This window comes from Egretta garzetta, unplaced genomic scaffold (assembly GCF_000687185.1).
Source record: "Egretta garzetta isolate BGI_Z169 unplaced genomic scaffold, ASM68718v1 scaffold375, whole genome shotgun sequence".
NCBI classification, from domain to species: Eukaryota; Metazoa; Chordata; class Aves; order Pelecaniformes; family Ardeidae; genus Egretta; species Egretta garzetta.
The window spans coordinates 2736088-2756224 of NW_009259786.1; the positions used below are offsets into that span (position 1 = coordinate 2736088).

At 39.7% G+C, this 20137-nt stretch overlaps 1 protein-coding gene across 1 annotated transcript; it reads right to left on the minus strand.

Moving 5' to 3' along the window:
* Positions 1–529: 529 nt before the first annotated feature.
* LYRM7 (LYR motif containing 7) lies at positions 530–19882 on the minus strand. Its single transcript, XM_035895022.1, is given in 6 exon segments — positions 530–10026; positions 10993–11095; positions 17371–17452; positions 18927–18997; positions 19642–19729; positions 19731–19882. Coding segments are annotated over 5 exon segments (366 nt in total). The 5' UTR covers positions 19779–19882; the 3' UTR covers positions 530–10026; positions 10993–11018.
* Positions 19883–20137: the final 255 nt, after the last annotated feature.

Below are 20137 nucleotides of genomic sequence, written 5' to 3' on the forward strand. Positions count from 1 at the left end.
GAAATCTTCCGCAATTTTGCCTTACCCAGCTCTTCATGCTGGGGCGAAGCCTGTCTCCCATAAACCCCCGTCATCTCACATGTCTTCCCCCAGTACCTACCTCCCTCTGCTTGTGCTCAGACACTGAGAGCTGCTGTGCAGAGGGCTGGGCGTTGCTAACCACCCCTGTTTAACAGGGCTGGGGACCAGCCTGCAGCCCTCTTGCCTCTACCATGCTCTAGTGACCAAGGTGCTAGATGATGTTGGGAGGACCTACTCCTGCCTGCTCGATTATGGGAGAGGCTATTAAGGCAGCAGCAATATTTGGGATATTGAAACTTGACTAGTGTGGGGGCTGAGGATGACTGTGCCAGGGAGGCTAGGATACTGAAAGTGCAGCACTGCCAATTCCAGCACAACACAGTCCTAAATGCCAGTAATAGCAGCTGTGGGCTGAGCTGCAGGCACAACCAGCCCTCCCCGCTCCTGTGCCACGCACTTCTCCAAGCAGTGCCCCAGGGACTGCCCCACTTACAAAACCCCTGTGGATTTCTAGGGGTCTGGAGGGAGACGTTGGGAAGCATTCTGATCTTTTCAGAAATCTTCCGCAATTTTGCCTTACCCAGCTCTTCATGCTGGGGCGAAGCCTGTCTCCCATAAACCCCCGTCATCTCACATGTCTTCCCCCAGTACCTACCTCCCTCTGCTTGTGCTCAGACACTGAGAGCTGCTGTGCAGAGGGCTGGGCGTTGCTAACCACCCCTGTTTAACAGGGCTGGGGACCAGCCTGCAGCCCTCTTGCCTCTACCATGCTCTAGTGACCAAGGTGCTAGATGATGTTGGGAGGACCTACTCCTGCCTGCTCGATTATGGGAGAGGCTATTAAGGCAGCAGCAATATTTGGGATATTGAAACTTGACTAGTGTGGGGGCTGAGGATGACTGTGCCAGGGAGGCTAGGATACTGAAAGTGCAGCACTGCCAATTCCAGCACAACACAGTCCTAAATGCCAGTAATAGCAGCTGTGGGCTGAGCTGCAGGCACAACCAGCCCTCCCCGCTCCTGTGCCACGCACTTCTCCAAGCAGTGCCCCAGGGACTGCCCCACTTGCAGGAGCCATCCTCACCCACTTTCATCCATGAGATAGGAGGTCGGGCTCCTTAAGGTCCGCTGGAAGTTGGCCAGAATACTGTCTGCCACCTGGAGCTCTGAGAAAGCAATTCTAAAATATGGAGTCAGGTTTTTAACCAGAATGCCAAGGATCAGTTCTCCATTCAGGTCTCTAGTTTTCCAGTCTTTCCTGCAAGGACACGTTATTACATACTGTAAATGAGCCTTGAGCACAGACAAAAGCCATAAAACACCTGTGTGTCAGTGTTTGTGTTTGATGTGTTTGTGCTCATCTAAAGTTACCTGAGAATGTTCAGGTACACAGATGGACAGAAACGAGAATACTTTATTATGTCAAATGTACTGTTAAAAAAAATCACACGCGCTGTTCAAATTACTCCTTAAGTCACGTAATATCTGTTAAAGCATTGATGTACCATACGTAAAGGCATCAAGATGAGCATTACAAACCAAGGACATCAGAACACTTGATGCAGCGTGTAACCTGGCTTTCTGAAGCAGCATGCTCACAGCTGCAGACCTGTGCAAGCGCTCGTTAGTGCAAGCCTTTGCTCCGTACCAAAATGCCATGTGCAAGTGCAGGTTAGAAGGTCTGAAGAAGGGTTTGCTGGTGCTCTCTGCAGCTGTTCTGTGACTGTATCTTTTTGGACTGTTACCATCCTACATGTGTGTGCACAAGCACACACACACACAGAGCGCTAACTGTACTAGATACACTTCTTAGATAACAGCCACAATGTCAGTAGAGATAGAACATGCAAGAGATGAGCCACAGAGCTACTTTCTTTGAAAAGAAATCAATCACCATGGTGAAGATCTATATAGATATTCTCGAGGGTAAAAATGTAAAATGGCTCCAGAAGTTAAATGAGCGGTTACACATTCTTTCTATTGATTTCTGTATTGCTTTTAGGGTACTACTTATCCAAAGGCACCCAGTGCAAACAAGAGCTTGGCACACTTTGAAGGTTATGCCACATCCTGCTTGCTTTACGCAAAGAGATGAATTCAATGAGATGGCTTCTGTGCACAAGGCAGGAAATACTTACTCGCAAGTTCCTTATTTCCTTGGCAAACGCATTATAAAGCATGCTGCCAGTTCTGCAAGCCTTTAGGCACTGCATTTAATCGGGCTGTTTATATAAGCAGTATTTGCCCAAATGCTGACCAGATCAAATCCTGTGCCAGAGCTGGAATTTTCATATGAAGTCATGCTTTAAGGAGGGAGGACACTCCTTACTGAGAGTCCTCTTCCATTGCTGCAGCAGTAATGGTGTGGGTGAGAGCTACACACCCAGGGGTTTTAAACCTATATTTCCATACAGCGCCATTCCACTTGCTTGTTGTGAGATTGATGGTTAAAGATAAGGCAACAAGAAGCGCTGGCCTTTCTGGTTTTAATGGACTCAGGATATCCACTATGATTTACATGTTGCATATGCAGCTGTCTGGCACAGAACATGCTGCTGTTAACTCTTCTTGCAGGTCAGCCGGGACAGAAAGCACCATCAACCTCTCAAAAAGAATCAGCTGAGATTGCAGCTGTTAGCATCTGTCCCTGTATGTTGACAAAAAAAAGAGCATTATGGTTCTCAGACAGCAACAGAACAACAAAAGTCTTGAGGGAAGAAGACCAAGACAGATGGTGGCCAACAGAAAGAAAAAGACAGAGAAAAAAGACATTTTTCTGCACCTAGGCAGAAATTGTACCTAATTATTGTACCCATGTTAGAGTTCACTGTGGGCCAACGCTATGTAGGTAAGCAGAAAGAGAACTTCAGACTTGCAAGAAATCCTCTCACAACCCTGGAATAGCTGCTAAAGGAACCCGAATATGCGGAGTGCTTCCACTGATTCAAGTGGTATTGAGTTTCCTCACATTTAACTTGGTGGAAATATCAGCAGAGTCCCTGCAAATGTTTTCTAGCTGCATATTTATTTCTAGCTGAATACTACCCTTTTTTCCAAAGGTAGAATACTCAGAATCCATCTGCTGGGTAAAGGATTAAATAACCCATGCTAATACAGTGTTAACAGTGAGTACTTTGCAACATGTGTGGAACTGGCTCTGCACAGGGTTCCTGAAGGGAAGTCAAATGCTCAATTTTCATACACAAACTATTAAGAGAAAAAAAAAAAGAAGAAGCCTAGCAGCTCACACAATTTTCATCTTAAGTCACACTGCAAGAAAACTTCCTGCTGTAGAGACCATGAGATACAGGGGGGTATTACAGAGGGGTGTGCTTCCACCGAACCACGTGCAGCACGGGTTTTTTTTTGTACTCCCTCTTCCCTTGTCTCCTAATTTTCTGGTAAGCAATGGTGGAGGCTGAAGCATCTTCCCTCTGAGCTTCTGCTGCCTTCAATGTGGTTGAACACATTGCTTCTGAATTACTTTAACATGCATATAATATAACTGGTACAACTCATTATTTTTCCAGTACCCAGCTGAGTCCTCGTTCTTACTCATTCTAATGTGTCTACTGCATGTGCTTTAGCATTGTGGGAGGTGAGACTCCAAATATCCTGGCAAAAAGGGGGTCCCCTTCCCTGGAGGTAGGACTTTGCTGAGAGAAGATACTGAACAGAGTCTAACCAGCATCAGTGAGAGCTGCACTTCATGCTTTTCTTGGTCCCCAGCCTGTATTTTCCCCATGTCCTCTTATCCCCAGTTATAGGCTGACGAACCATCCCAGCCTTACCTTACCTTATGAGGGCATACATTCAAAGTGTGGCCATATTGTGACAGCATGCTATTTTACACCACCCAGAACTACAGCTCATTCCTCTTCATTATCTTATGTACATGGATACTTCCTTGGAGATTACTGTTTAACTAATCTAATGTTTAGTTATTCCTAATTTCAAACTGGAATGGATATAAAACATTCTTTCTTGATCTGTTTTAATTAATATTATGGTAGCTTTTTGCACCTGTTTAGTAACCCTTAGCAATTTCCAAATATGAAACAGTACTCTAAATAATCCGTAAAATAACAAAATATTTAGTATTTCTTTTCTTCTTGCTAAAATTACAGAATCCCATTACTTCCAAAAAGGTTGTTTTTCTAAGATTCAATAGGATTTTACTTTCAAAACCATGCCAGATGTTACAGGCAGTTCAGATGCTTTTGTACTTTTTTTGTTTCTTCATAATTCCAGCTTTCCCTATTTATTTTCTTTCTTTAAGATGGATTAGGGGAAATGGCACTTCGGAGAAATCCCTGAGAGATCACTTGACTTAACTTCTGCGGGTTGAGTTACCGTATATTTGAATAAATTACTTAGGTAACTGCTTCATCTGCCAGAAAATTAAGTTTTAAATAAATGGAACTGTACAAGAACAAGGTGATGAAATCTGCAGCAAGCTTTACTGGATGTCTTGATTACAGAAACAATGTTGTACACTTTGTTCCCTAGTTTGGTGGTTTGGGGTTTTTTTGCACTGTTCGTGCATATTTGGGGTCTTCTGCCCTGAAATGGTGATGGAATGCATGTGCCAGCATTACATGCTTTTTCCCCATTTTAAGTGTTTGTAGTTTCAAACATTCATTGAAACATGGTTTAAAAGTCACTGAAAGAAATGCCAACATGCATCTTAGAGCAGAATTTCAAACTACGAATCTGTTGCAGGGGAATGGGATGTATGTCTAGCAGCATGCTCTGAAGTGTGATTCATCATTTGATGTAACCAGCGCATCATAACATACGTTTCCCATCTGACAAAGGCAGGTAATGCACCCTTTACCTGCCCCAGGTCTTTTGTCCTTGGAGTCATAAATCCCCTGGACTTTGTGTTTCACACAGTCGCTAAAGCAAAGCAGCACCGAGGAGCATGCCTGCCACAGTTCTGCCTGCCTGAGGCCTTTCTCCGTGGCTTCCTCTCTAAACACACAGTAACAGCATTGTAAAATGAACCTCACAGCCTCTGAAGTCCTTTCTTCTTTTCTTTTTTTAAAAAGTATTTGTATTGTTAGTCCAACAGTAAGTTGCCATGTTTCATTTTCTCTTACCTAACACACTTATTAGCTATTTAATTCCATATGTTGATGAAATTGTGGGAAGCTGTGAGCTCACTACCTAAAGTGTGCATATCTACAGTGTTGCCAGAAAGTAGTATGGGTACATCTGAAGTTCTTGTGTGATCCTCCTCATTATAACATTTAAGAGGTTTGCAGTTCCCTTATAGGGGAAATTATTTTCCTTCATTCTCCATCGAGAATAAAAATATAGGCAGAAGTCTCTGCAAGTGATTGCAGCTGAGTATGTAGTTATCTAATTCCCACTGAATGCAACTGAAATAAAGCAAAAACTTAGGCAGTATTATACAGAAAAATGGCTGCAAAACAGATAATTGACCCTAAATCCTTCTTTTCAAAGAAGTTGCTTTCTGCACATGCTGCAGTCCTAATTATGACTGCAATGAAACATAATCAAGTGCAAATTAAATAAATTCTTTGCCTTTATTATATCTCTGTTCCTCTTCAGTCCACGTATAATCAGTCTTCCCTTCACATCCAGTCTGCACTGCAGACTATAATTAAACAATGAAAATCTGACATTTATTTATAGTGGAAAATTGTTTAAAGAACCATTTAGTACATTGACATTTTTGTTTCACTGGTGCAAAATTTGTCCTTGATATTCCTTTATTCCATCTGCTCTTCCTTCGATGAATTTTAATGCTCTCATCCTCCTTCATATGCTCATTCATTTTGCATTTAATTTATTGGTTTGACAGGAGCCAGCCTCACCTCAGCCACTGTCGGACAACACTGCAGGGTCCACTGCAGACCACTTTGTATTTCCACAAAGCATGTTCAGAGGAAATTTACTGAGGAAACCACATGCATAATTAAATACTAGTGACCAAAAAAATCTGGCATGTTCTTAACATTAAAAGGAAATTTCTTCAGAGGCTGTTTCCAGCTAGGTAAGAATTCCTTCTTTGCCCTTCCTCAGTACTACATTGTTATATAGGAGGTCTCTTCCCTGCTGATCCAGTATAACATGTTGGTCAAATTGCTACAGAAAGTTTCCTATATATGTAGCCTTTGAAATCACATCCAAAGGAATTACAGCCTGACAGCCACACTCTTTGTGTTGTGGCATAGCTAGACAAACCTAACTGTGAAAAGGACAGATTTGTTCCTTTTCCTTAAATGCACTTGTTTTCATGGGCAGAGTTTGTGCTGAGTCTCCAAAAACCCTCCAAGAAACTGACTTCAGGTCGGGAGGAAATCTGAGGCAGAGGAAAGCAGCCCTCCCAAACAGAAAATGTATGAATGGACTGATGAAGATCTACACAGAAACATCAGTGCTGGCTCACCTGCAGGTGGACAGCAATGGACCACAGATTTTTATCTTAAATACGCACTTAGGAAGGGAAGGAAGCATTGCAACGACCTTCTCATTTTTTCCTTTACAAATGGACTGGAAAAAGTGCAGAGCGTGGCATGGGTCACTGCCTGCTTGTTTTCACTACAGCAATTCTACTGCACAGAGAGCAGAATGGCAAGATTCCCATGCTCAGCTACGGTTTCAGCTGGAAAGGGGCAGTTTGGGGGCAGCTGCATCAACCTTTGCACATGGCCACCGACCTCAGAGAACAGGGCTGCAGGTGAAGTGGTGGAACTGTTCCCATTTTTATGGCCTAACACAGAGAACACCATCCTTCCTTCCAGGTTCTACAGACTGTAGTTTCACTGGCTGTTTATTTAATCCTGACTAATCCTGGACTCAAGCCATAGCCTTTCGGGGAGATGAGAGGAGAAGCTGAGGCACATACTGTGAGAAAAAGGAACGCATAATTTGAAAAGTAGATGCTTTTACTCCTCCGTCTGATGCATACCAGATTATTGAAGTGCTAACTAAATGGAAATATGTGCTTCTAAAAAGAGCAAATTATTTAAACTTACTGCTATTTATCAAAGTGTGAAGATGTGCTGTTCCTCTCTTTTCCTGTCCTCAGATTTATTCTTGCTGGCAGAAAAAAAAGAAGTCACAGGCAAGACAAACTTCTAAAAAACTGAATAAAGCTATCATAAAAGCTTCACTAGGGAAGCCTTTCAAGAGAATTGGGGATCTGGATATCTACACCACAGATTTACCCCATACAAGCAACACATATTTTACACTCAATGATGACTGAATTTCTACTAGAGTTAGCAAAATATCAAACCTGTGTCGCTCTAAAATAGCAGCCTTAATACTGAATTCAAGTTGCAATTTGTCCTTTGCATTAAGTGATTAATTTCCCATAAAGCTAAAGATCGAAGATTTGACAGCCCACTGAACTCCAGAGTTCAGGATTAAATATGGCAAGTAGTTTGGAAAGAGTTATCTAAGGCAGGGAAGTACTAGGACTCAGCTCTTCCTGTAAGTTGGTCAGCCTTTATTTTTAGTTTTCAATTGCCAATATTCTTTTTCCCTTTTGTAAAGGAAGTGTAAAGAACTGCCAGTACTTGAAGCTAAATTACTTTATTTACAGGTTCAGTGTGATACCAGCCGGACTGATGCTATGCAGCATTCAGACCAGTTCAGCTCCTTCAGCTGGCATGACCTCTAAGAGAAAGAATAAATCCTAATGCTAGATTTAGTCACTGAAGTTGCCACACGTGTTGATCTCATATTACCTGAAAAACTGCCCAAGAACTCGGCATCTTGGGGAAGGTACAAGCCACTCTTCCAGATTAAACGTTTAACTTCTAAGCTACTTCCAGAACAATTCTTTGTGGAGGTGCTTTGCAGTGTACAACAGCATTCCCTGTAAAAATCACAACTAAATACTTCCTTTACCAAAGTGCACAGGAACAGAGAAGGGAGTTAATTTGGCCCTGCTCAATGAGAAAAGCCACCTTGTTTCACACAGTTAAACTACAGTTTAAAGAACTGTTACCCTTAAGGCTCATCTTTTAAGACTGATGGTGCATACTCTGGAAGAAAGGCACATACATCTGCTCTAAAATTCTGCAGTTCCAGTAAACCTGAAAAAGTTCAATGTGATTGAATTGTGTTATTGTGAGCCTATTAAAAATTACAGTTCCTGTTGTAAAGAATCAACCTTTTCCCATCCCAAGTAATTAAGTGAAAGCCCCTGTAATGTTTTAAACAGTTTCAGCTAACACTTCAAACTTTGCAGAGGGAATGCAACAATACTTCCTGTCTTTTTAATATTATTTATTATTAAGGAAAAAAAAAAAGATATATATGAACACAAAGCCAACAGTATAAAGAATAGATTCACATCCAGAGTGAAACAAAAATGGAAATGGAAGCTGGGGAGATGACTGGGTACTGGAACATGAACCAACAGGTAAGCAAGGAGTAAGGGGAAGAGGAACAGACCAACTACCACCAACTAGCACAGAGAAGCCTTTAATTACCAGCTGCTCATTAAGCAGGTTTTTGAGAGTCTTTCAAGGTTGGAAAGTTAAATTTGCAGAAAGCAAACACCTGCTGGGCCCAGATAGTGACCAACTCTGAGATTCTTTTAGGCTCAGTTCCTTGCTTGGCTTCCTATTTATCCTTGCCTGGATACCCCCTGAATTCCTATTTAAGATCACATTGAAACAAGAGCAACAAATAGGCCTCTCAGTCTCTTACATTAGCAGTCTTTTGCCTATCATCAACTTGATTTTCCTCATCTCAGCACTGCAAACGTCAGTTTGTCCTTGCTGCCCAGGAATGCACAAGGACAGCAGGAACATGGAATGTTAATGCACAGACCATAAACATACTGCATAGAAGCGCAAGGAGAATTTTTCTGAAGGCCACTGAATTCTACCAACTTCTTTTTATCATGTCCTTTGTTTTCAGCAGTTGTCTATGCTATTCAGGTGACTGATTCTGTATTTTTATTACAAGTATTCAAGATTTAGGTAAGATGAAGCACATAAATGCCTGTCAAATCCCAAGCTTGATCCTGTAAGTTGACATTTCTGCACTATTAATGTGTTAATTCTTGTTAAAAATAAAAACCTGAAACACAAGACAGCAGAAAAACACCGAAGCAATAGTCACGTGAAGAGTTCCCCCACATGCGGTTTCCTCAAATATCATACAGAAGACCGCCATCTACTGTTGACATCACTAAGTCTTCTAGTATATACATTGCATGGTAACAGGCAATACTATTTTACATCACTACTAAGAGAGTGAAGACCTACCAGGCCTTAGTTCTATGAAATCAATCTGAAGGATAAAATCAGTAATACACTACACCCATAGCCTAAAGCAAGGGGTCGATGAGAGATTAATTCCCCCCCGATTCCAATGTGTCATGGGATGCATACCTTAATTCTTGTAAAATTTGTCATTCTTGCCAGGTCCATTTAATTATTTCTGCTCAAAAATTAGTCATTTCGCTTGAGGTAATGTTCTGTTTTGTCTTCTCTTTACAGCTGCAACTACCTTCTCTTTTCTCTCCCTTGCATACCCCTCTCTCATGCTCCTTATGGAAAAAAGAAGCCTGTAGGCAGACTGCAGAGGGAGGGATGAGAAATCAGACATTCCTTAGGGAAGTAAACAACACAAGAGACCTTGAACAGCACATCCCCGACAGACCGAGACATTGTTTTGTAGTGGAGACACTAGACCGCAACAGATAGCAAGAACTCCATTCCTGTCACTCTACCTCCCATAATTTGCCCGCTGCCTTCTAGCTACGATGCAGGGAGCATCAGTGCAATTGAAAGAGGGTTACTGACAATGTATTTGCTGCTGCCTGCCCTGCCCGTGGCAGCCAGAGGCAACAGTTTGAACGAAAGGAGCACTTACCGCACTGGTGTGCTGTGTGAGGAAATGCAGGCACTAGTTTTCTGTTTTACTCGGTCAGTGAAGCCATGTCAGAACCCACACGGATATGCAATATTGACATCTTGGAGGCTTATGAAAAATAAACAGGATCACTGGGACCTGAAATAGAGCTAAGAGGTATTACTGGGCTACCTCACTCCTGTGTGAGGTATTTAGATCCTAGCATGGTGCCTATTACTCATCTCACGCAGAGAAGATTCTATGTATCACTGTAGTTGTATCTATCCAATTAAAATGGAAGTGAATAGATCATTGTGATGAACTCCACAAGGAGCAAGTAAGTCTCCTTTAAAAAAATGGAAGTGATAAGGTCTTGGTAAATAAATTCACCATAAATTCACTCTAGGCAAGTCAGGTGGCTTGCAACTGAGCAACAAGCCTCTTTTCTTTGGAAAATGCCTCAGTAAGTCACTCTACAATTGCAAGATAAAAAACTTTAATTCATAAACCATATGATCTAAACCCACATTGTTAGGTTAGGCTGTGGCTGGGGTCTCTCCCACACACACTCTCCCATCTGTAAAACCTGAATAATTTATTCAGCTAAACCTTAAGAACTCTCTAAAACATCACAAGGGATTTACCATCACAAAGGTACAATTAAGGACAACTTCAGAAATCATGCTTTTGGTACAAAGCATAAATTTAATGGTAAATGCCACAACATGGTTTTTCATTACTTCAAAGCAGCATATGATTGACAATAAAATTATAAATAAATATTATCAGGATTAAGCACTGCATTTAATTTGTATTTAGTTTTGAAAAATTCTGGATTGCTAGGAAACACTCTCTGTCAGACAACTGTCATAATTAAAAACATTCCTGGCTGAAGTAACACAACTCAGCAGTGTATTTTTAAGAGAACTGTGTGTGTTGAGTTTCTGTGGAAGTATTAGTATCTTCCACAGAAGAAATGCATTATGATATCACAGCACACAATAAAATCAGTAACTTGGTTTCAGTCTCTGCTTTCCTGATAACAATATTTAACTGTTTTTGAAATTTAGCTTTAAAACAGGCATCCACTACTGGTTTTCAGAGATCTTTTTACAGGATATTAACCTTCTGGGGAGAAGGGCATATTTTCCTCAGGATTCATGCTTTTTTGTCGGTTTATCAATGTAAGGAGTGTTGTCCTGTAGCAGATCTTTCCTGGGTATGAGCACTGTAATAGAAAAAAAAGACAACTATAACAATATAATCTTATGGAAAATACTACTTAAAATTTGAAAGTTGGTTTTACACTTACAAAAAAAAAGGTTACTACAAAAAATTAGGTTACTGAAATGAGAATCTGAACTCTTGGTAACGTACAAGCAGCACTGTGATATCTACTCAAGAAAAATGATAATAACATTTTTACTATCTGTTGGTCAGAATATTGCCTTCCCCTTTTTCCTTTTAAAAGCACTGGAAATATTTTAATAGCATTAAGAATCCATAAAAAGTGGCAAAGTGTTGCCATAACTTTCAGCAAGAAAGAGAATGGCAATTTTATCATGCCTGAATCAGATTGCTTACTTCAACAGTTCAAAAAATGAATACTAAATTTGACTTAGCCCTCTCCCTCAGTGCTCTGGAATCTGATATGTCACCTTGTCAAGCCTGTTTTAAAGAACAACAGGAAAAGAAAGCATCAAATGAAAATTATGGCTGCTGTATCATCACCAAAGTGCAGTGCGTTAGGGTCTGTCTGATTACACACTATTTTAATTAACCTCTTCATGACTCTAAGTTATTGCCATCCAGCTCTTCAGAAATCAGCCTGTCCTTTCTTCATGAAGGGAAGGAGCTGTGTCATGTCGGATTTGTGCCAGCAGCAAAAACTGAAGCACAAACACCTGAAATCATAATGCTGTACTTTGACTAGGTCAAATGGCTGCAACAGGTACAGTAAACCTGTAAAACTGCGTCTGTTTGTCTGCATGTGTGTAACAAGTAACATTCTGTCCAAAGTGCGCTGATATCCCATATCTTATAAGAAAACTGATTTCCTGGAAGGTTTGTTCCTTTTGCATCTGTGTACTGATACTGATGCATTTAATAAGTTTATAAGAGCTTTAAGTAAAATTTCAATTGTGCTTTTCTTAGATAAAATACTCTTGAGTAAATTTAGGACAAAAAGTTGTTCTACACACCTAGAATAGGTACATGAAACAGAAATATCAAAGAAAAACAGAATTGGATACAAAGTATTGAAAAACAGAAGTCCAAACAAATAAAGATTGAAAGAAGAATTTTTGACCTTCCTTTTCAAAGTTAAGTTTTGAGCATACACTGCCAACACACGAAATCAAAACCATTGGAACATACTGCATGTGTGGTGTATTAAAAACAAGTAAGCTCTACTGTATCAGCTTAATCTGAAATTAAAGTTAAATGAATAGAAGAGACATTTGTTTATTACTGAGTAACCTAACTCAGACTGGAACATTTAAAAAAAAAATCAGAGAAATTGTCTGATTAACAAGCTCCTAACTGAAATTGTCTTCTCCTTAGTAAGAAAACCTCAGCCTAGTATCTTTTTTTAAAGATTTACCAGTGAATCCCAACATGACTATACACCACCGCATCTGAAATTCTTTTTAAAGTATAACATTGCCCTGTGCACTGCTTCTCTGACAGCACAGAATAATTTCATTTGATTAGAGAAAATGTTCCCCTTACCAATATTTGTTCCCACTGTCTAAGACAAGTCTTTGGCTTACTCTTTTCAGTTACTAAGTAGTTATTTTAGAGATGCAGGATTGGGAAAAAAAAAAAAAAAGGAGGAAAACACCAGGTGTAGCTACATTGTATAGTGTCTGCTATAATAGAAAAAACATAGAGTCAAAAGATTCTGACAGTCACTCACTTAAGGAAACCAGCTGCAGCAACAGGTTTCTAAAACATTTTACCTAGCTTCTTTTACCCCTGCTCTTCTTTCATACAACATAGCAATTGATCACTTCAATCTTTTTTGGGGTGGGGGGGGCGATGGCTTGGGATGAAGCAAGGGCATAATACTAATTTAAATACAGCCCAAAGGTAAGTATTTTACAACATCTTTTTTCAAATAGGCCAATATACTTTCTATTACAGCAGAGTAAACCTTCACCTACAAAGTTTCCAATACAAACATGTAGCAACTAAGATGAAGCACTATGAAAAATGAACTTTTCAATGGAGGTCACTTATTTTTATTTGCCAACAAACAGCAACTCAAGCAGTCACCGTAGGGCTGCACTTCCACTTTTTTTTTCCCCCCGTTAATAAATCTGCCCCAAGCTTCCCATTTAATACAAGATGATACCATAAAAGCAATGACGGAGCTAACTGTAATTATAGTGGCACTATAAAAGTTACCACAGACCATAAAGATTAAGGATCAAAAGGTTGATTTTATTCTGCTAAAAGTTCCTTAATCAAAGCTGTACTGGAACTGAGTTCAAATGTGCTGCCTAAGCAAACTCATATACCTACACAGGCATTTCCTACAACAAACTTCCTGCCAGAAACTGCTCCTAGGTGCCAAAAAGCAAAGGCAAGTGAGAAGATCCACTTGGTATTTTCATCATATACATGCACAAGATGTTTGGAAGGGACATAGTCAGGACAGCTGACCCCAACTGACCAAAGGGATATCCCACACCATCTGACATCGTGCTCAGCAATGAAAGCTGGGAGAAGGAGGAAGAAGGGGACATTTGCAATGATGGTGTTTGTCTTCCCAAGTAACTGCTACGCGTGATGGAGCCCTGCTTGCCTGCGGATGGCTCTAAACACCTGCCTGCCAATGGGAAGTACTGAATGAATTCCTTGTTTTGCTTTGCTTATGCACACAGCTTTTGCTTTACCTATTAAACTGTCTTGATCTCAACCCACAAGTTTTCTTACTTTTACCCTTCTGATTCTCTCCCTCATCCCAGCAGGGGGGAGTGAGTGAGCAGCTGCCTGGGGCTTAGTCGCTGGCTCAAGTTAAACCACGACAACACCTAGCCACTGATTCAACTGGAAGTTGAAGTCCCACTTCCAACTTTTTTCCTCTTCTTAATCTCAGACAACTTTTCTTTACAAACAAGAAAGGATGGAAACACTAGGGTGAGATATTCAACAGAATGGAGCAGCAGTGGAAACCACACCCATTTATAGGTACAATTTCACACAGTGAATTTCACATACTATGCTATTCAGGATAAACTACTATCAAAATATGGCGACAGTTATCTAAACTCCCTAATAAGTTCTGAATTTCTGGTTTCAGAAATTTTCTAATGGTATACTCTGTGCTATCAGTGACACTAATAATATAGTAAGAGCTATATGAGAATTGCCTAGTTCAGAGTGCTATCTGACTAATAAAAGCTTTCTTAGAAAATATGCAAACACATTAGAAGCCTGCTCAGAGAATGGCCCTTAGAAATAATGTTCTGTTACTGATCAATTTACCATGGTATAAAGGTCTGTATGTTCCTTTTGTAAAGAGATTTGCTTTTACTCTTTCACTACAGTATCAAGCTAAGCATCAGGTTTATCTTCTGCTTTTTTGTATTTTGAGTAATATCTTGCTCCTGGCCACAACATTTTTTCACTGCCATGACCTTTATTCTGTAAAATAAAAATGCTTTTTTTTTATTAGCTTTGAATGAAAATTCCACTATTTCTCAAAGAAGTCTGTAAAATTAGGTGGGGGCAATTCTATCACTTTTTGTTTCTGGAACTTTTAAGAGACAGCATTAAAGCTCTGCTACAGTCAAAACAATCACCACTACTTTCCCCTTGCCTGCTGAGTCACATCACTTCACTGTAGAAGGGTATCATATTGGTCGGAGAAGACCTCCCCTTCATAAATCCTTGCTGACGACTTCCAGACCCCATTCTGGTTTTAGAACATTTGGAAACAGCCTCCAGGATTAGCTCAACCACCTTCCCAGGGATCAAGGTGAGGCTGACCAGTTTCCCAGACCCTCCCTCTTGCCCTCCTGAAAAAAGGAGCAACATTTGCTTTCTTCCAGTCCTTGGCCAACTCCCCTAATCACCATGACCTTTCAAAGGTGATTGAGAATGGCCTTGCAATGACATCAGCCAGCTCCCTCACCACCCATGTCCCATGGATCTGTGTATGCCCCATCTGTTAAAATGTTCATTAGCCTTTTCCTCCTCTACCAAAAGTCATCCTCACTCCAGACATTCCCAGTGGTCTGAGGCCCAGAATTCCTCAAAGCAAACCTTAGCAGTAAAGACTGAGGTAAAGAAGGTACTAAGCACCTCAATCTCATCTGTGTCCTCTGTTACCAAGTCCCCTGCCCTATTCAGCTCTGGACCCACATCTTCCCCCCTATACCTGTAGAAGCTCTTCTTGCTGTCCTTCATGTTCCTTGCGAAGATCAACTCCAGGTGGGCTCTACCTGTCCTAACTGCATCCCTACACACTCACATGGTATTAGAATATAAAGCAGTATTTGAACATTAATTCATGTGACTTTTGCAAGAGAAGTTCTGCCTTACAGTCCCTGCTGGAGTTCTCTGAATAGCTCTCAGGGGGCTGCCACAACATGCTTGGATTCCCAAAAGTCCCTCAGTGAATGCTTTTAAGAAAACAATAGCCTTATTATTACAGAAGGTCTTGCATGGACAAGTCACTGGTTAAACTGTAGGAAGTGAAAATAAATGAACAGGTCTCCCAGTGGAGGGATGTCAAAGGTGGAGTTCTACAGGTATTTTTGTTGGTGTCTCTTCTGTTCAACATATTTATAAGTAACCTGGAAAAGAATGTTTTTAATGATACCATCCTGAATAAGTTCTTTAAGAAAATGGCTTACTCTGAAGAATTGCAGGACGAGCTTAAGACTTGACTGAAGAACCAGTAAAATGACAGACAAAATTACATGTAGAGACATGCAATGCACACAGGTCAACCCCCCCCCCTCCACCCACCATTTCACAAAGAAAGTGACAGGTTCAAAACTGACTACGACTATTCAGATGAGTTTAATAAATACAAGATAACTTTGTAAAAATAAATATATGTATGCACAGCAGCCAAAAATGAGGTTTAGAATTAGGAATGACTAGGAAACCAATTGAGAATGAAAGAGAAAACAGTGTGCCATCATTGTGTGTACAAATGCCTGGTTTGCCCACAGCTTGATAACTGTGCTCAGCTCTCATTGAGGAAGCGCTCTTCATCATCTTAAGAGAGACACAGCAGAACTGAAAAGGGTGCAGAGGATAGCAACAGAATGACCACAGGTGAATACTGTGGTCACCTGCTGTTTCACAGAGAAGCTATACTGTAGAGGGGAAAAAACAAAAGGGGGGCAATAAGGGGATCAAAACCTCATGAATAGCTTGGTGAAAATATATAGTAATTGAAGAGTAGGACCAGATTCAAAACTACAGCAAGTGATTCTTCATAAAAGCCAGAGTAAATTCTTTGTCAAAGGTTCTTGGATGCAAGAAATTTGCATAGGTTGACAGGAGCAAGTTCATGAGAGGAAAACCCACTGAGGATAACTAAAACAGAAACCATCCCTGGCTGCCTGGTGAAAACATCTGGAAGATGTGAAAGTTCACTTGCTCTGTTCTCGCTCTTCTCCTGTCATCTGCCTCACACCACTGTGGAAGACTTGACACTGGTCTAGACATATCTTTGGCCTGGACCATAAAGGCTGTTCTAAAGTTACATGCTTCACCAAATCTAAAACTGAGAGTTACAAAGCATTACAGACACCATTGAACAGAAGTGAAATGTAACAATGTACACAGATGAAGATTTCTCCTATCCTCTACCATGCAGCTGTATGCGGAACCTACTGCCTCTCCTGTGTTTGACTGTAGGATAAAAGAACTTCTAAACCGGGAACCAAAATTTCAGAATTTTGATAGGCTTTGCATCAAGGCCATCATTGTGCCACAAATCTTCCAAGGCATAATCTGAAACTTAAGTTGTCAGAACAAGGTTTTGGAAAAGAACACTCAATCCTCAAAGAAAAAACTATTCTATGGTACATACTGCATTTGGTAATTCTCCTCAGGCAGCTTCTACCTATTTGGTAGAGCAAGCACCTACAGATACTTTGGCTACTACATTTAGACATACACTGAATGACTAGCCAGTACATGCATGCCAACTTGCTACCTAATTTTTGTTACTCCTAATAGTTAAGGTACCAAGTTATCACTTCTTCTCTCAGTGAGGGCATTAAATGCAATCACTGCCTCTTTTCTACCAGCCTCCATGTTTCAAACTATTTGTGTAGAAACTTTGCACATTTGAAACCTCCACCTGTCCTAGGTCATGACATTAGTCTACAGGCTTCAGTTAAGTGCTTGGGAAGAGAAATGACAGACAAGACAGACTTCTGCCTTCTCTATCCCTTTACTTAGTTTTCAATCCTTATATTTATTTACTGAACAACAACATTTAAAAACATCTTTTGAGCATGCAGCTTTACTTACATAGTTTGTCGGAATCTGTGTGAACTGCCTGAATAACTGAAGTTCTGAGAATCACTTCAACATCCGAAGCTATTTTCAGAAGCTAGTAAAAGGAAAAAAACCAAAACAAACACATCTCACATTCTAATACTGCAGATAGTGACTCCTGCCTCCTTAGGTCACTACGTAACTTAAGTATTTGATGTCTTATCAGAAGATATTGCAGCTTTCTATTCTGGCAAAGTAATGCACATTTGGTTGGTCAATACTCATATTTTTAGCGGCTGTCCAAAGCAGAACACTAACAGCCCCATGTTTATGCAAGCAAGTGCCCAAATTCTCACAAGTCCTGTGTAACATTTGATTCAGTTCCTCTGCATCCGAGCCTATTCAGTGTATATACATAATAAAATTGACAGCTTACATGCTATTTTAGGATTCTCTAGTTGTGATGAAAGTCTAGAATTTCTCCTACTGACATATTTAATCAAGATATCAATTAACCCATATTAAAAAGTTAAATGTGTATTTTTTACATTGCCATTCCTAACAAATACAGATTTAAAAATTACAGCAAGTATTTTCCTGTACATTTATATCAAAAAGAACATACAATTTAACAGATCAGAAACTGGGAACACAAACACAGAAGTATTACTACAGGGGCCTGATAACAAGCAGAAATGCTAGAACATCCTAACTAAATGCTCAGAACTATTCATGTTACTGTCCAGTGGCTGGTATGGTGCAAAAGTTTAGATTTACTTCTGCAAAGGACAGGTCGAGGCACTTTCTTCCAACTAGTGCCCAACAACAGTGTAAATATGTTCTGTTAAAAGGCTGAATGACAAGGACTAAATTAAGTGTTAAGAACTGAAAATACCTAAATTACGGAAGTTTCATTTCAGGCCTCAGTAAGTTTTACTCGTGTTAAGAGAACACAGGAGCAAAGGAACTTACATAGTGAGTTAACAGAATGTTCTACTCCTTTTAAGGCACCATGACGAAAGAAGCAGCAAAAACCCCCCAGCAGTATAATTAATACCTTTGTATTACAACAGTCACGATAATTTGGCTGGTTTTTGCCTTCCACAAAAGATGGTGCCTCATTTGTGATCAGGAATCAAAATAAATTCTCATGTCTGCCAGTAACTGAGAAGATTATTTAATTTTTCTTTATCTTTCTCCGCTTGTCTATACAACAAAGACCAAGTAAACTTAAGTAACCAGAGCTCAGACAGACATTATGAGCAAAGAATATGAAATCTTTACATGAAAATAGCAACATAAAACTATTTTCCATAATTTTATTATAAGCTCCAAAATAAGCATATTGAACTACCAGAAGACAGTTTCTCCTTATGTATTTTTGTATGTGCAAAATAGTATAACATACTATTAATACTAATGGAGGTATCAATAAACAAAAAGCCATGTAAAAGCTTTTCAGAACTCATCTGGCGCTCACAACGTCTCAATAAGTACTTACATATTAGGTTAGAGAACCTTCAAGTAAAAAGCTCCTATATAAGTATTCTTATGCAAAGTGGAAAAAACCCAATGAAAAAAATAAGTACCTCATTTATTTTCTCTTCAGATGTCTCATCTTGGTTATTTTTGAATTCTTCGTTTATCTTTTGTCTTGCTGCTAAATAAAGTAAACAAAAAAACCTAAAGCATGAACAAAAAATTCTATCTTGCCTTTGCCACTGCCTAACAGCTCAGAATCTGAAGTCCTTTATAGCACCTTTCTGGTACACTCTGCCTGAAGTATTTTAATGTAAGATTTCCATGGAATTCAGGTGATGCAGTATTTTAAGTTGAATGGCACAGGAATAATAAATCATTGCCGATCTAGCACTCTGAGCTTTAAAAATAACTAACATACAGAAGCCAAAACTAGAAGTTGGTTTACTAAAAATGTAGTACTTATCCCCCAAGAAGCAACTGTACTTAAAGAGAATCAACTCAAATGATTAGTACAGTTAAACACACTTTGCCTGGACTGAAGAGAGCAAGTTAACAAAAAAAAAAAAGGCAAAAAAAAAATTTCAGGAACATCAACAAGATTTGTTTTCCTTACAAAATATGGCTTGAGTCTAACAACTCTTTTTTTTCTTTCAAATTAAAGGATGTCTGGTTATGGACACACAAGTTTTCCCAATGACTACTTATAAAATATGGAAGGGAATAATTTACAGGAAGATTATGTTAAGAATTCTCTTTCTGTGTACTTGGAGAAGAAAGTTTCACAGAAAGGTAAGCATCCACTACACAAAGAAAGTATCTCACCTTCAAGGGCTCTGGTATCATTTTTAAAAACTTCTTGCCGAGTTCTGTGTAATAATTTAAAAAGCTTCAAAACCTGTCAACACAACATCAATAGAATTAGCTTGTTTGCTAGCAGAATTCTTAGTTGAAATGAACATGTTGCAATTAAAAGCGTTCTTGTTGACCTTTCATGTTCTTTCTATTTAGTACAGAATTTAGTATGGAATCAGTACCTAATCAGTAGCTAAGATACTTTACCTCAATTCCTGATCAAGTAACTTGCAGCCAAAACAGATGTGAGGAAATCAAAATCCTAGACGGTTCTTGATATTTCAAATTAATTTAACATGCTAGAGAGTACCAGCACTACACCCCTAAATAATTGTTTATATCCTGAACATTCATTCCTGTGAATCCAGGAATCTCTGATAAGCACCCCAAAAAAAAAAAAAAAAAAAAGTCTCGTTAACGAGATACAAGATACCTTTTCAAATTATTTCTAGTGTATTTTTTCACC